This window comes from Amblyraja radiata, chromosome 19 (genome assembly GCF_010909765.2).
Source record: "Amblyraja radiata isolate CabotCenter1 chromosome 19, sAmbRad1.1.pri, whole genome shotgun sequence".
Lineage (NCBI taxonomy): Eukaryota > Metazoa > Chordata > Chondrichthyes > Rajiformes > Rajidae > Amblyraja > Amblyraja radiata.
In genome coordinates this window covers 7,071,794-7,088,645 of record NC_045974.1, presented here as the reverse complement: position 1 = coordinate 7,088,645, position 16,852 = coordinate 7,071,794, and the positions used below count along the sequence as shown (strand labels likewise).

At 48.4% G+C, this 16,852-nt stretch overlaps 1 protein-coding gene across 1 annotated transcript in view; it reads left to right on the top strand.

The window, feature by feature from the left end:
* The window catches only part of bicd1 (BICD cargo adaptor 1), a 140,905-nt gene that overhangs the window by 54,644 nt on the left and 69,409 nt on the right, over positions 1 to 16,852 (top strand). Inside the window, exon 3 of the mRNA XM_033038371.1 lies at positions 14,382 to 14,534. Within this exon, the coding sequence (XP_032894262.1) occupies positions 14,382 to 14,534 (153 nt within the window). The remainder of the gene's footprint in view (positions 1 to 14,381; positions 14,535 to 16,852) is intronic.

The following is a 16,852-nucleotide window of genomic DNA, read 5'->3' as shown; positions in this document are numbered from 1 at the left end:
GGCTGGGGGATGGGAGGAGACAGCTCGAGGACTAAGGAAGGGGAGGAGACAGCAAGGGCTAACAAAATTGGGAGAATTCAACGTTCATGCCCGCCGGATGCAGGCTCCCCAAGCGGAAAATGAGGTGCTGTTCCTCCAATTTCCGATGTTGCTCACTCTGGCCATGGAGGAGACCCAGGACAGAGAGGTCGGATTGGGAATGGGAGGGGGAGTTGAAGTGCTGAGCCACCGGGAGGTCAGGTAGGTTCTTGCGGACCGAGCGGAGGTGTTCGGCGAAACGATCGCCCAACCTCCGCTTAGTCGCCATTGTTAGCTGTTAGTTGGGTGAAAACGAGAAGCTGGTGCGACTTGTGTGGGATAGGGTTAGAGTGAGAGGGAATTTTTACCAAAGTTGATTAACCGACAAACCTGCACGTCTTTGTCGTGTGGGAGGAAACCGGAGCGCCTGGAGAAACACCCACGCTGTCACGGGAAGAGCGTACAAACTCCCTACAGACAGCACCCATGGTCAGGATTGCACCCAGATCTCTGGCGCTGTAAGGCAGCAACTCTACCGCTGCGCCACCGTGCTGGCTGTGCAGTCTTGCTGGCCACGTGAAAAATACTCTGCAGTAAACTGTGTTTACAGGGTGAGTGCGGAGGATACCGTTCCATTTGACCTCGAGCTTCTTATTCTCAAGGCAATTACACTGTCAATGTGTTTGTTGACCTTGCACATCAGGGAGCTTCTGGTTATTGGTGCCTTCTGGAGCATTAAAGGGCCCTGAGGTGCAGATTGGTGGATGTGCTTTGTATTAATGATTAAAAATTCATTGATTGGTGGGATATGGATGCTTCTTTAGCACTCACGACCAGGGAGATGGGAATGTGAACACTCTGTGTCTCAATAGACAATAGACAATAGGTGCAGGAGTAGGCCATTCGGCCCCTCGAGCCAGCACCGCCATTCAATGCGATCATGGCTGATCATCCACAATCAGTACCCATTTCCTGCCTTATCCCCATATCCCCTTGACTCCGCTATCCTTAAGAGCTCTACCTTGTCACAATCTGGTCTGTGGACTGTAGACACGGAGTCACCTCCAATCAGTGTGTTCTCAACATTGATGAGCAATGAGATGTGAATCTAAACCTTCTTCGGACCCCGCATCTGAGGAAGGATGTGCTGGCTCTGGAGAGGGTCCAGAGGAGGTTGACGAGAATGATCCCAGGAATGAGTGGGTGAGTGTTTGACGACACTGGGCCTGTACTGGCTGGAGTTTAGAAGGTTGAGGGGGGGCCTCATTGAAATTTACAGAATAATGAAAGGCGTAGATAGAGTGGATGTGGAGAGGATGTTTCCACTGGTGGGAGAGTCTCAGAACAGAGGTCACAGCCTCAGAATTAAAGGGTGCTCTTTTAGAGAGGAGGTGAGGAGGAACTTCTTTAGTCTGAAGTGTGGAACTCAATCTGTGGAACTCATAGCCACAGAGGGCTGTGGAGGCCAAGTCAGTAGATATTTTTAAGACAGAGCTAGACAAATTCTTGATTAGAACGGGTGTCAAGGGTTATGGGAAGAAGGCAGGAAAATGGGATTAGAAGGCACAGATCCGCCACGATCGAATTGCGGAGTAGACTCGATGGGCCGAATGGCCTATTTCTACACCTATAACTTGTGAACTCGTGTTAGTACCGGTGGATGGACTGACAATGCCTTGGGTAGATAGACACGACAAGCTGGAAGAAACTCAGCTGGGTCAGGCAGCATCTCTGGAGAGAAGGAGGAGCAGGTTCACTGTACCTCGGTACACGTGACAAGAAACTAAACTCAGGAGACGTTTCGGTTCAGAACCCTCCTTCAGGCCGAGGAGTCGAACCGTCACCTACTCCTTTTTCTCCAGCGATGCCGCCTGTCCCGCTGAGTTACTCCAGCATTTTGCGTCTACTTTCGGCATAAACCAGCATCTGCGGTTCCCCCCGGCACAATGCATTCGGCTGCATTAATGATTGGTAATGTGCGGAGCAGGAGTGCAGCAGTTAGGAGGCATTAGGTGCAAGTTGCTAATGCATTCTGAGCGATCGATTTGTTGACTGTGAAGGTGTTCAACAGAATCAGTGAGAACTAAGGTCAAGGCTGTGCAATCATTCGGTAGCATTGATGACAAACCTGGTAGTGAACTGTCAATGCATTGTACCACACTGGCAATCGCTGCATGTTGCAGCACAGTTGTCCATAATGTGTGCACACTTGAGCATTGGTCTGCAGCCTGCCAGTGCCTCTTCTAATATTGAGTACTGTGGACTGAGCTTACAGGGAGAGGTTGAGTAGGCTGAGACTCTATTCCTTGGAGCGCAGGAGGATGAGGAGTGATTTTACAGAGGTGTACAAAATCATGAGAGGAATAGACAATAGACAATAGGTGCAGGAGTAGGCCATTCGGCCCTTCGAGCCAACACTACCATTCAATGTGATCATGGCTGATCATCCCCAATCAGTACCCCGTTCCTGCCTTCTCCCCATATCCCCTGACTCCGCTATTTTTAAGAGCCGTATCTAGCTCTCTCTTTAAAGCATCCAGAGAACCTGCCTCCAACGCCCGAATAGATCGGATAGATACACAGACACTCTTGCCCAGAGTAGGGGAATTGAGACTCAGACGGCACAGGTTTAAGGTGAGGGATAAAAGATTTAATGGGAATCCGAGGGGTATCTTTTTTTACACAAAGGGTGGTGGGGTGTATGGAACGAGCTGCAGGAGGAGGTAGTTGAGGCAGGTACTATTGCAACGTTTAAGAAACATTTAGACAGGTACATGGATGGGATAGGTTTAGAAGGACATGGGCCAAATGCTGGCTAGTGGGACTAGTGTAGATGGGACATGTTGGTCGGTGTTGGCAAGTTGAGCCAATGGGCTTGTTTCCATGCTGTATCACTCTATGCTGTCGATATTTAGTCTTTTTGGTTTAGTTTGGAGAGACAGGGCAGAAACAGGCCCTTCGGCCCATCGAGTCCACGCCGACCAGCGACCCGCGCACCTTAACACTATTCACACACACACACTGGGGACAATTTACAGAAGCCAATTAGCCGACAAAACTGTACGTCTCTGGAGTGTGGGAGGAAACCGGAGATCCCGGAGAAAACCCACGCAGGTCACGGGGAGAACGTACATACTCCGTACATAGAGACAGCGCCCGTAGTCAGGATCGAACCCGGGTCCCTGTGTTGGCGCTGTGAGGCGGCAACTCCACCGCTGCGCTACTGTGCAGCCCGTAGTTGAGGTGAGAGGCGGACGGGTAGATGGCTGCTCTCGCCGTAAGGTTCACTCTCTCAGTGTGTCGGGTGGCATTGATTTGTGTGCCGTGCGCTGGGGGCATTGATGAGGAGTGAGTCAGGAACTGTCGATGTGATGAGTGGCAGAGAGATGGGCTGTGGCATTGATGATCATGTGCCAGGTGGTCATGCTATCGGTAACATTCATGAGCCATGGACAATCTGCCAATACTTTGTGTGGCAGCAGTGATTAATGGAGTGAAGTTTACGATTCACGTCTCAACAATACGCCTTGTATTATCATATTGACGCAGACTGTGAATAGGTTGTTCAGTCTCGTTTATAGTCCAGACTCTTTGACCCGAAACGTCACCCATTCCTTCTCTCCAGAGACGTTGCCGCCTGTCCTGCTGAGTTACTCCAGCATTTTGTGTCCATCTCCGCTCTCTAGATAGAAACATAGAAAATAGGTGCAGGAGGAGGCCATTCGGCCCTTCGAGCCAGCACCGCCATTCATTGTGATCATGGCTGATCGTCCCCTATCAATAACCCGTGCCTGCCTTCTCCCCATATCTAACTCTCCACTATCTAACTCTCTCTTTAAATCCATCTTGGCCTCCACTGCCCTCTGTGGCAGGGAATTCCATAAATTCACAACTCTCTGGGTGAGAAATGTTTTTTCTCACCTCAGTCCTAAATGGCCTCCCCTTTATTCTAAGACTGTGGCCCCTGGTCTGGACTCGCCCCACATTGGGAACATTTTTCCTGCATCTAGCTTGTCCAGTCCTTTTATAATGTTATATGTTTCTATAAGAACCCCCTCATCCTTCTAAACTCCAGTGAATACAAGCCTAGTCTTTTCAATCTTTCCTCATATGACAGTCCCGCCATCCCAGGGTTCAATCTCGTGAACCTACGCTGGAAGTGCAGAAAGGATCAGCAGATGCTGGTTTATACTGAAGATAGACGCTCTCCAGTTGGTGAGAAGATGGTTCAGTTGCTTGATGACAGCTGGGAAGAAACTGTCCCTGAATCTGGAGGTGTGCGTTTTGCACACCTCGATACCTCTTGCCTGATTGGAGAGGGGGGGAAGAGGGAGTGACCGGTGTGAGACCAGTCCTTGATTGCAGCATTAACGAGTAATAATGTGCTCAGATCCAAGATGCACAACACAGGTAAATGCTGGACTATCTCAGCGGCAAAAGGCAGCATCTCTGGATAGAAGGAATGGGTGACGTTTCGGGCTACTCCAGCATTTTGTGTCTATCTTCGGTTGAAACCGGCATCTGCCGCTCCTTCCAACTTCGTGTCTTCTGTCATATTGCAGATTTGTGACATGTATCTAAGTAAGTAAGTAAGTTTATTGGCCAAGTATTCACATACAAGGAATTTGCCTTGGTGCTCCGCCCACAAGTAACAACATGACATACAGTGACAGTTACGAATGACTCATAAAACATTAAACATTAATAATAATAAAATATTAATGATAAAACACCATTGATCAAGCATGTGAACCAACAAAATACCAGATCAAAGGGAGGCTACAGATTTTTGGCTGTTGAGTAGAGCAACTACTCGTGGATAAAAACTGTTTTTATGTCTGGCTGTGGCAGCTTTGACAATCCGGAGTCGCCTTCCAGAGGGAAGTGATTCAAAGAGTTTGTGGCCAGGGCGAGAGGGGTCAGAGGGGTCTACGACATGGTCTAACAGTGTGGGGCAGTGAAGGACAGCTTACTCATGTTGCCCTGGCAGTGATGGGCACTGATGCTCTGTGGCATTCGTGAGCAGTGAGGCTGCCAGCTGCTCTACACCACTGCACAACATTGATGTACCCAGTGTGATAATGTGCTCTGCAGTGCAGCTGCACCAAGTCATGCGGTCAATGCAACTTGGAACATGCGCTGTGGCAGTAACATGCTGACGGGTATGCATTGTTGCAGCAGATATGATCGGCAAGGTGGCAAGGGGGTTCTACATTAATGACCAGTGAGGTATGAAGAGTACGTTGATGTTCTAGCATTGTTGAGCGTTGAGTTCTCTTGCATTGATGGTTTGTGAATTGTGATCTGGAGAGCAGTGAGATGAGGGAGGAACTGCAGATGCTGGTTTAACTCGAAGGTAGACACAAAAAGCCGGAGTAACTCAGCGGGCCAGGCAGCATCTCTGGAGAGAAGGAACGGGTGACATTTCGGGTCGAGACCCTTCTTCAGACTCACTATTCGTTAGTGGTACAAACGCATTGGCCCTTCCACCACACAGGTGACAACCACTGTCACTGGAGAAGACACAAGGTGCTGGAGTAACTCAGCGGGTCAGGCAGCATCTCTGGAGAACATGGACAGGTGACATTTCAGGTCGGGACCCTTCTTCAGACTGTAAAGGGGGGTGGGAGGATGGGAGAGGAAAGCTGGGCGAGAGGCCGGATAGGACAAAGCCTTGAGGGGAATAGATTGATGCACATGAAGGGGGTGCTCAGAAGTCCGACCCGAAACATCGCATATCCATGTTCTCCAGAGATGCTGCCTGACCCAGTTTGTATCTTCTTCTGCACCATGGCAGTGGTGGCTGTCATAGAAACATAGAAACATAGAAACATAGAAATTAGGTGCAGGAGTAGGCCATTCGGCCCTTCGAGCCTGCACCGCCATTCAATATGATCATGGCTGATCATCCAACTCAGTATCCCGTACCTGCCTTCTCTCCATACCCTCTGATCCCCTTAGCCACAAGGACCACATCTAACTCCCTCTTAAATATAGCTGTGGCAGAGAGTTCCAGAGATTCACCACTCTCTGTGTGAAAAAAGTTCTTCTCATCTCGGTTTTAAAGGATTTCCCCCTTATCCTTAAGCTGTGACCCCTTGTCCTGGACTTCCCCAACATCGGGAGCAATCTTCCTGCATCTAGCCTGTCCAACCCCTTAAGAATTTTGTAAGTTTCTATAAGATCCCCTCTCAATCTCCTAAATTCTAGAGAGTATAAACCAAGTCTATCCAGTCTTTCTTCATAAGACAGTCCTGACATCCCAGGAATCAGTCTGGTGAACCTTCTCTGCACTCCCTCTATGGCAATAATGTCCTTCCTCAGATTTGGAGACCAAAACTGTACGCAATACTCCAGGTGTGGTCTCACCAAGACCCTGTACAACTGCAGTAGAACCTCCCTGCTCCTATACTCAAATCCTTTTGCTATGAAAGCTAACATACCATTCGCTTTCTTCACTGCCTGCTGCACCTGCATGCCCACTTTCAATGACTGGTGTACCATGACACCCAGGTCTCGCTGCATCTCCCCTTTTCCTAGTCGGCCACCATTTAAATAATAGTCTGCTTTCCTGTTTTTGCCACCAAAATGGATAACCTCACATTTATCCACATTATACTGCATCTGCCAAACATTTGCCCACTCACCCTGTCACTGTGTTCTACATCACCAGTGTGGATGAAGGGCCAGTGTGATTGTACTGCCGATGACCAGAGATGTGGACTGTCCTTGTGGTACGGACAGGCAGTGAGTTTCAGATGGTGAATGCATTCTGTAGCATTGATGAGCAATGATGAAGATACCGTCAATGTTGAAACAAGGAGCTGCAGATGCTGGGTTTACCAAGAAAAGACACACAATGCTGGAGTTACTCAGTGGGTCAGGCAGCATCCCTGGGGAACATGAATAGGTGACGTTTGGATCGAGATCTTTCTTACATCAGCCTGTGTCAGCTATTCTTCCCGGCTGTTATCAGGCAACTGAAGGATCCTATCACCAACTAGTGAATGTCTATCTTTAGAGTAGTCTTCATTGCTAGTCAGTCTGAAGAAGGGTCCTGACCCGAAACGCCACATATGCATGTTCCCTGGAGATGCTGCCTGACCTGCTGAGTTACTCCAGCATTCTGTGCCTTTCCCATACTATCACACAGTGCCTGCAGCACAGGTGACCTGTAATATGCAGTCTGCGAATGCCTTTGAAAATGTTGAGTCGGGGAAGCACAGATTATGACAGGCAGTGAGATACGGTGGTAAAGGCAACTCCTGCACCGGTGATAATGAGGCCAGATTGTCGCTGCGTTCTGCTCCACTGATCATTAGCAGTGAATGGTTAATGCATGGTGTAGCAACGCTGGCCGGTGCTATGTGGATTATCCGTGGCCTGGTCTGTGATTGTAATGCTGAGCAGTGGTGTGCAGACAGACAGACCATGAATGAATGATGAGCTCCAGACCCATTGAAGCAATCTGTAGAGGTGTGGCCAGGCCACTGCATGCCTCTGGGCGTTTGGCAAACAAAGAGATAAAGAGATGCGTAAAGGAGGTTTGTAGCGTTGATGAACAGCGAGGTGTGGACAGGCGGATCGAGCGCGCTGGCAGTCGTGAATGCCCGGAGCCTTTGAAAGACTGTCGATGCCTTCTGTAGAAAACAAATGCTGGTGGACTGTGGAGTGGCTGCAGAGTTACGCACCGTCACGGCATTCTGCAACGAGAGACAGACTGCCCGACAGCTCTGTGGCATTGACATTTAGTGAAGCTCACAGTGAACATGTTGGGCAGCGCTGTCGGGAGGCGAGGAGCAAGCTGTCAGTGTTTGCTGCAGTGTTACACACAGGCACGTGTCGACTCCAGTAGCCTGTCCACCGTCACCACTCTGTGCCGCTAGTGTGTAGCGTGTGTGTCTTGTGGTGCCCATGTTCACTGAGGGGTGGATATTCAATGTTTTATGTTCACAGATGGAGTTCATAGATTGTAGCTCATTTGTTTGTAGTGTGGACGGTGTGGTGCCCCCTAGCATTGACTACCTGTAACTGCAGCCTGTCCGTCTTAGAAACATAGAAACATAGAAAATAGGTGCAGGAGTAGGCCATTCAGCCCTTCGAGCCTGCACCGCCATTCAATATGATCATGGCTGATCATCCAACTCAGTATCCCATCCCTGCCTTCTCTCCAAACCCCCTGATCCCTTTAGCCACAAGGGCCACATCTAACTCCCTCTTAAATATAGCCAATGAACTGTGGCCTCAACTACCTTCTGTGGCAGAGAATTCCACAGATTCACCACTCTCTGTGTAAAAAATGATTTTCTCATCTCGGTCCTAAAAGACTTCCCTCTTATCCTTAAACTGTGACCCCTAGTTCTGGACTTCCCCAACATCGGGAATAATCTTCCTGTCTTAACCTACCTAATCTCCCAGTGGCTCAGCACTTCAACTCCCCCTTCCCATTCCCACACTGACCTTTCTGTCCTGGGCCTCCTCCACTGTCAGAGTGAGGCCCAGCGCAAATTGAAGGAACAGCACCTCATATTTCGCTCGGGTAGTTTACACCCCAGCGGTATGAACGTTGACTTCTCCAATTTCAGGTACTAGCCCTTGCTTTCTCTCTCCATCCCCTCCTCCTTCCCAGTTCTCCCACCATTCTTACTGTCCCCGACTACATTCTACTTCTGTTATACACTTAGAATAAAGGCGAGGTCATTTAAGACTGAGGTGAGAAAAAACATTTTCACCCAGAGAGTTGTGAATTTATGGAATTCCCTGCCACAGAGGGCAGTGGAGGCCAAGTCACTGGATGGATTTAAGAGAGAGTTAGATAGAGCTCTAGGGGGCTAGTGGAGTCAAGGGATATGGGGAGAAGGCAGGCACGGGTTACTGATAGGGGACGATCAGCCACGATCACAATGAATGGCGGTGCTGGCTCGAAGGGCCGAATGGTCTCCTCCTATTTTTTCTATGTTTCTATGTACAGTATTAGTGTGTACTGTATGTTAGTGTGTACAGAGTGTCAGTGTCTGTACAGTGTGTTTGTGTGTACAGTGTGTGAGTGTGTACCATGTCAGAGTGTTAGTGTGTACAGAGTATCAGTGTGTTGCACATCACCAACCTGTGCGTACGCCATGTTTTCATAGAACAGTACAGCCCAGAAACAGGCCCTTCGGCCCACAATGTCCGTGCCGAATATGATGCCGTTAAACTCGTTTCCGCTGCCTGCACGTGGTGCGTACCCCTCCACGCCCAGCGTATCCACGTGCCTGTCTAAAAGTCTCTACAATGCTACTCTTGCATCTGCCTCCACCACCACCCCTGGCAGCTCGTTCCGAAAGACACAATGAACGGATAAATTACACATCAATTCGAGCAGTCAGTGGCAAGAAAACCACTGTGCGATGCAACAAGACATTGGTGCCAATGACAAATGGAAAATAAGTCCGTGCATCAGACCGACCATGCAGGAGGGAGGGAGGATCAGGGTTGTGTGGGAAGGAACTGCAGATGCTGGTTTAAACCAAACGGTTTACCCTAACCGAACAGTGCGAAACTCTGCAGCTACTCCACAGACACAAAAAGCTGGAGTAATCTCACAGGCTGCATCTCTGGGGAGAAGGAATAGGTGACGTTTCGGGTCGAGACTCTTCTTCTGACTGTTAAGCCCCTGTCCCACTTAGGAAACCTGAACGGAAACCTCTGGAGGCTTTGCGCCCCACCCAAGGTTTCCGTGCAGTTCCCGGAGGTTTTGGTCAGTCTCCCTACCTGCTTCCACTACCTGCAACCTCCAGCAACCACCTGCAACCTCCGGGAACCGCACGGAAACCTTGCTGCCTGACCCTCTGAGTTGAGGCCAATAAGCAGGTGACAGCAAGGCAGGGACCCAGTCAAACAATTGGACCCAGGTTCGATCCTGAACTCGGGTGCTGTTGGTGCGGTGGTTTACGTTTACCGAGGTACAGTGAAAAGCTTTTTGCTTTGGAGTTTGGGAGAAAACCGGAGCACCTGGAGAAAACTTCTTCAGAGGAGGAGTGGTTTATTGGCTGTACGTGCATCAATGCTGAACCTTGCTGACCCCCTAGAGTACATTTTAAATTTGGCACCAAAGTGCTCTTTATGGCAGCATCATTTGTTTTCCAACCACACTAAACACTGAGGAGAGAGCCAACTAAAGTGGCACTTAGCCACCCAATAATGGAACGGTGGGATGTGTGGATGAGCAGCCAGCTCGCATAATAGCAGCAAAATGGCGGATGGGTAAGACGTACAATTTTAGAAAATTCTCCCGAAGCGAGTGTGTTGTGTTCAATAAATCACCAGATTCAGATAACAGTTTTGACTCACTCTTCTTCCTCTTCTTGCATATGGCGTGCACAGCCTATAGTTGTGGGACAACTTGTACTAGTTGATCTTATTTGATTGTGCACGCCAGGTTGATTGCATTCGTCGAAACAGGGCGGACCACGTGAAGGTTGCAATCTCCCGCCCCTTTGATTCACTCGGTAATTTATTACAATACTAAATAAGGCAAGCAAACGCACGTGTCCTCGACTATCCCCGCACGCTCTCGCAAACCCCGGGCATGCCGTTGGGGTGTTTTTTAATCATTCATTAATCAGTTTTATTCGTCACTTGCACATAAAGTGATAAAGTGCAAGTGAAATGTATTTGCCAGCAGCGGTACAACGTACAATGTATTTGCCAGCAGCGGTACAATGAAACACAACACATAAAAACACAATCAAAATTTAACACAAACATCCACCACAGCATCCATCAATGTGGTGGAAGGCACAACATTTGGCCAGTCCTACATACAGTTTGGACAGTCCTACAATTTGGCCAGTTTCTACATACACTCACGTAAGCCCGTACGCACGTCGCAAACCCATCATAGCTCGCCGCAGGATGTTTTGTACAAGATCGCCAGACACTGTTGGCGACACGGTCCAAGGCTGAGGTTCTCTCTATGAGACGGGCGCCCAACACCAATCTTTACGGCACTTCTTATCAGAGCCGACCCGAGCCAATCATAGAAACATAGAAACCAGGGGCCGCAGAGCGTTCTTGAAAGTGGAGGGGGGGGGGGCTGAGAGATCACTGATCGCTGGCCTTGGGGGCACCCAACGAGGGAGTGGAGCGGCCCAGTGGGGCGAGGGTGTGGGAGGGACTTTATGTAATGTGATGTATTAAAATCAAGTTTTAGTGCACTGTAGAAGTATGATTTCAATGTGTTTTGTTTGAAGTATATTTAAGATAATGTCGGGCCTACATGAGAGAGGAGCAGGTGATTATTATTTTTGTTATTGCTCGACTTCCAAAAACTGGGGGATAATAATACAGGCCATCCCCCCCCCCTCAAAAAATGGGGGGGATATATCCAGAGCAGAGCGCAGAGACTCTCACGGCAGCGGTGCAACGCTTCCAACGCCTCCAACGGCCCGGGACTCTTGCACGGAGGCTGCTCCATGGCTGGAGCTGTAGCAAACACTCGCCAGGCCTGCAAACATTCGCCAGCCCCTGCTCCCCGCCTCTGCTTCTGCTTCCATCCTTCCCTCCGCCCTGGCTCTCCAACACCCATGACCAGGTTACTCAGAGCACAGCAGTGCCTCGTCGAAAGCCGGAGACATTGAAACATGTCTAGCCAAAAAAGTGGGGGGGCTGCAGCCCCCCACACCCCCCCCAGCCCCCTCGGTTCCGCGGCCCATCGAGAGAGATAGATCAGCCATGACAGAGTAGATGGGCCGAATGCCCTAATTCTGCTCTATCACTATGATCTTATCATCTCTGGAGAATAAGGATAGGTGACGTTTCGGGTCGGCACTCCTTCAGACTCTATAAAGAATTGAAGAACGGTCACGACCCGAAATGTCACCTATTTCTCCTGAGATGCTGCCTGACCCGCTGAGTTACTCCAGCACTTTGTGTCTATCACTGTAGCCTGATGTGTGTTTTATCACTTCACTGGAAGACATAAGTGGCAATGTTTTATTACAGTGTATGGTATTGAATTTCATTACATCAGGTTCGCTTATTTATTCCGAATATTGATTCGCGATGCAGAAATGTATTTTTAACAGCAAATACTTTCCATGGTTCCTAATCCCTGCTGGAGCGTGGCGCTTGGTGCAGTTTCTACTCCTCTGGCAGATGTGGGATGGGGGGGTGAATGGATAATTGTGCTTCCCCATTGAGAAGCATGTGCCTGCAGAAAGGAATCGTAACCCCTTTGTACACTCCAGGCAAGGTTCTTACAATGGAAACACACACAGAATTGTGGACAGTAATCCACAAAGCTCTGGTCGTGCCATCAGAGAGTGTCCATGAGACAATGGTGGCACAGCTGGCAGAGCTACTGCCTCACAGCGCCAGAGATCCGGGTTCGATCCTGACCTCGGGTGCTGTCTGTGTGGAGTTTGCATGTTCTCCCTGCGACGGTGTGGGATTTCACCGGGTGCTCCGGTTCCCTGCCACATCCCACAGGCGTCCGGGTTTGTAGGTTAATGGTGTAGAGTCTGTGAACGATCGGGCTAGAGGCACCGTTTGATAAAGGATTGCATTTTGTTAATCCTTAAAGCATCACGCACAGCATTTGTTCTGAGCATTCAACAGGGTAATAATGGGCCTGTCCCACTTACGCGACTTTTTCGGCGACTGCCGGCACCCGTTGTAGATCGTCGCAGGTCGCCGAAATTTTTCAACATGTTGAAAATCCAACGGCAACCAGAACAAGGTGCGACTCTTTGGGCGACTACTCACGACCATACAGGCTTCACCCCGCGACATGTCACCAGGGTGTCGCCTGTATGGTCGTGAGTCGTCTCCTCAGTCGCCCAAAGAGTCGTAGCGTCTTTCTAATTGCCGCTGAATTTTCAACATGTTGGATGGACCCTTCTGCAGACCCTTCAGGATGGGACCCTTCTGCAGACTCTGTGGTGCCTGAACAAGTCAACTCAAGTCACATTTATTTATATAGCAGATTTAAAAAACAACTCTCGTTGGCCAAAGTGCTTTACATTGGAGGAGGTACTAACGTTATACAACAGTGGTTCATAGATTAAATACAAACATCACTACATACATACAGCCCTCCCTCAGAGGACGTCAAGAAAGGCTTGGGAGTAGAGATGAGTTTTAAGTCTCGACTTAAAGGAGTCGATGGAGGGGGCAGTTCTGATGGGAAGAGGGATGCTGTTCCACAGTCTAGGAGCTGCAACTGCAAAGTGCTAGCTGGTTCCCCGAGTAATCCCACAATTCCCAAAGCGGAAAGGAAGTTTATCAAAGACATTGCCTCAGTCTGGGCAGGAGCTGACGACATTGACTGAAGCAGCTCATCTATCTTTATGTCTTGTGTAGGAAGGAACAGCAGATGTTGGTTTAAACCGACGATAGATGCAAAATGCTGGAGTAACTCAGCGGGTCAGACAGCATAGAGTCATAGAGTGATACAGCGTGGAAACAGGCCCTTCGGCCCAACTTGCCCAACATGTCCCTGCTACACTAGTCCCACCTGCCCGCGTTTGGTCCATATCCCTCCAAACCTGTCTCTTGGAGCATCTTTGGGGAAATAGGCGACGCTTCGGGTCGAGATCCTACTTCAGACTGTGTCAGGGGAAAGGGAAACGAGAGATATAGACGGTGATGTAGAGCGGTGTAGAACAAATGAATGAAAGATATACAAAAAAGTAAGGACAATAAAGGAAACGGGCCATTGTTATCTGTAGGCTGGGTGAAGATGGGCTACAGACAATGGGACAACAATATGTCTTTGAAGCTAGTGTGACTTGGGTGGGGTGGGATAGAGGCAGGAACGCAAGAGTTACTTGAAGTTAGAGAAATCAATATTCACACAGTTCAGTTTATTGTCACGTGTACCGAGGTACAGTGAAAAGCTTTTGTTGCATGCCGGCCAGTCAACAGAAAGACAATCGACCCATTTACAGTGGATAGATACATGATAAGGGAACAACGTTTAGTGCAAGGTAAAGTCCGGTCCAGGATAAAGTCCGCGGGTCTTAGAATAAAGGGGAGGTCATTTAAGACTGTGGTGAGAAAAAAACTTTTTCACCCAGAGAGTTGTGAATTTATGGAATTCCCTGCCACAGTGGAGGCCAAGTCAGTGGATGGATTTAAGGGAGAGTTAGATAGAGCTCTAGGGGCTAGTGGAATCAAGGGATATGGGGAGAAGGCAGGCACGGGTTATTGATAGGCCATGATCACAATGAATGGCGGTGCTGGCTCGAAGGGCCGAATGGCCTCCTCCTGCACCTGTTTTCTATGTTATCAAAGATGGAGATGGTAGTTCAGTGCTGCTCCCTGGTTGTGGTTGGATGATCCCACTGTGTTGTAAACTGTCTTTCTTATTTCGTCCTCAGAATAATGAAACGCTGGATCTGCAGCGAATACGAATGAAGGATGAGATCCGTGAGTACAAATTCCGCGAGAGCCGGCTCCTGCAGGACTACACGGAGCTGGAGGAGGAGAACATCACCCTGCAAAAGCTGGTCTCAACCCTCAAGCAAAACCAGGTATGTGGTGCAGCTGGGGGTTTCATTGCACGCTGCCACCAACCTGAACAATAAGCATTCAAATGCCACAACAATCGTTTTGACAGACAAAATGACCATGCGTTCCTAAAGAGCTCACATAACGGGCTCAAGTGTCGTAACTGACTGCTGTCCAGATATAGTTTAGTTTATGTGAGAGTTACAGCGCGGAAACAGGCCCTTCAGCCCGCCGAGCCCGCGCCGACCAGCGATCCCCGCACACTAACACTATGCTACACACATGGAGGGGGACAGTTTACATTGACACCAGGCCAATTAACCTGCAAAGTTACACATCTTTGGAGTGTGGGAGGAATCCGAAGATCTCGGAGGAAACCCACGCAGGTCACGGAGAGAACGTACAAACTCCGTACAGACAGCACCCGTAGTCGGGATCCAACCCAAGGCTCTGGCGCTGTGAGGCGGCAATTCTACTGCTGCGCCACCGTGCCGCCTGTGAAACAGCCAGACTTCAGTTTCTCTCGTGAACTTTTTCCTGATTCTTTTTCACACAGAGAGTTGTGAGTCTGTGGAATTCTCTGCCTCAGAGGGAGGTGGAGGCAGGTTCTCTGGATACTTTCAAGAGAGAGCTAGATAGGGCTCTTAAAGATAGCGGAGTCAGAAGATATGGGGAGAAGGCAGGAACGGGGTACTGATTGGGGATGATCAGCCATGATCACATTGAATGGCGGTGCTGGCTCGAAGGGCCAAATGGCCTGCTCCTGCACCTATTGTCTATTGTCCATTGGTCAGGTCATGCTGTATCTGTATTTAGCCTGCCCATTGTATAAATTGCAACTTATCACAGAGTTAGCAGGTTAAAGGTCCATAGCATTTGCAGAAAAACCTTACATGGATCGCAGTGGTGTGGAGTGTGTGAACTGGCAGACTAGAGGTACCGTTTTATAAAGGCCTACAATTTATTCATCCTGAAAGCATCACGCACGGCATTTGTTCTGAGCATTCAACAGGGTTTAATAAACTATAATTATTCAAACATATGAAATTATAACTAATTAAAAGTACAGATTTTTACAAGATGAATTACCCAAAGCAGAAATCTATACTGCTTCAGCGTTGAACTGTGTGGAATTCATTGCTATAGACGGCTGTGGAGGCCAAGTCATTGGGCATTTTTAAAGTTGAGATTGACCGGTGATAGTGTCAAAGGTTATGGATAGCAGGCAGGAGTATGGGGTTGTGAGGGAAAGATAGATCAGCCATGACTGAACAGCAGAGTAGACTCGATGGGACGAATGGCCTAATTCCATACTCCTAATTAATTTCTGAGCTTCTGTTATCTCGTTTTGAAATTTGGATTATGCAGATAGGTGAGGGGGAAACCGCTGATATCTTTCAGTCGTTTTTTACATTCATGAAGTATGTCGGCTATTAGTTTGTTCTAGTAAGATGTGATTTTTTTTTAATGGTTGAATAGGTTCAGGCAAAATTAAGCAGAGTCCCACTCTAGCATGAGGTGGAATATACGACAGCGATGGGATTTGAAGGAATGTCTGAATAAGGCCTTTGATGAGAACTCTTTGCTCTTATTTTTAATTGAACAAATATTGGTTGCTCGTTAGACGAGGCCTGCAGTGGCCTTGTGCATAACCTGAGCACGTCAATCAGGTACACTTATTAAAGGAAGATAACCAAAGTGCTCATTTTTCATCGCTGCATATTAACATATTGAATATAATTAAAGTCTAGCCAGAAAACAAAGTACATTTTTGCTTCTGAGAAATTCTCAATTCACTCCACAATTTATTGTTAATTGATAATTTCCTCTGTCAGTTTTTCCCCTCCACACAATAGGTGGGGTTGTGGGGGTGGAAGGGTTTGTTGGTGTGTATTAAATATAACATTATTGGGAGAAGGCAGGAGAATGGGGTTGAGTGGGGAGGATAGATCAGCCACGATTGAATGGCGGAGTAGACTTGATGGGCTGAATGGCCTAATTCTGTTCCCATAACGTATTCACCAGACAGGGGGCCACATGTTCAAAGGATATCCTGAAATTGTAGTTGCATTTGTTGATGCAATAGCTCTCTTCCGGCAGCTCAGTGCAAATAAGACAGGACCGAGATTCAGTTTTGTGCAGCGGGAAAGGAAATTGAGAAGAAATTTAAATACCAACAGTAGCTACCTTGAAAAGAGACAAAATGTGTTATTTATTTCCAGGAGCTCGAAACTAACTGCAAACATTGCCTTTAACATAGAAACATAGAAATTAGGTGCAGGAGTAGGCCATTCGGCCCTTCAAGCCTGCACCGCCATTCAATATGATCATGGCTGATCAT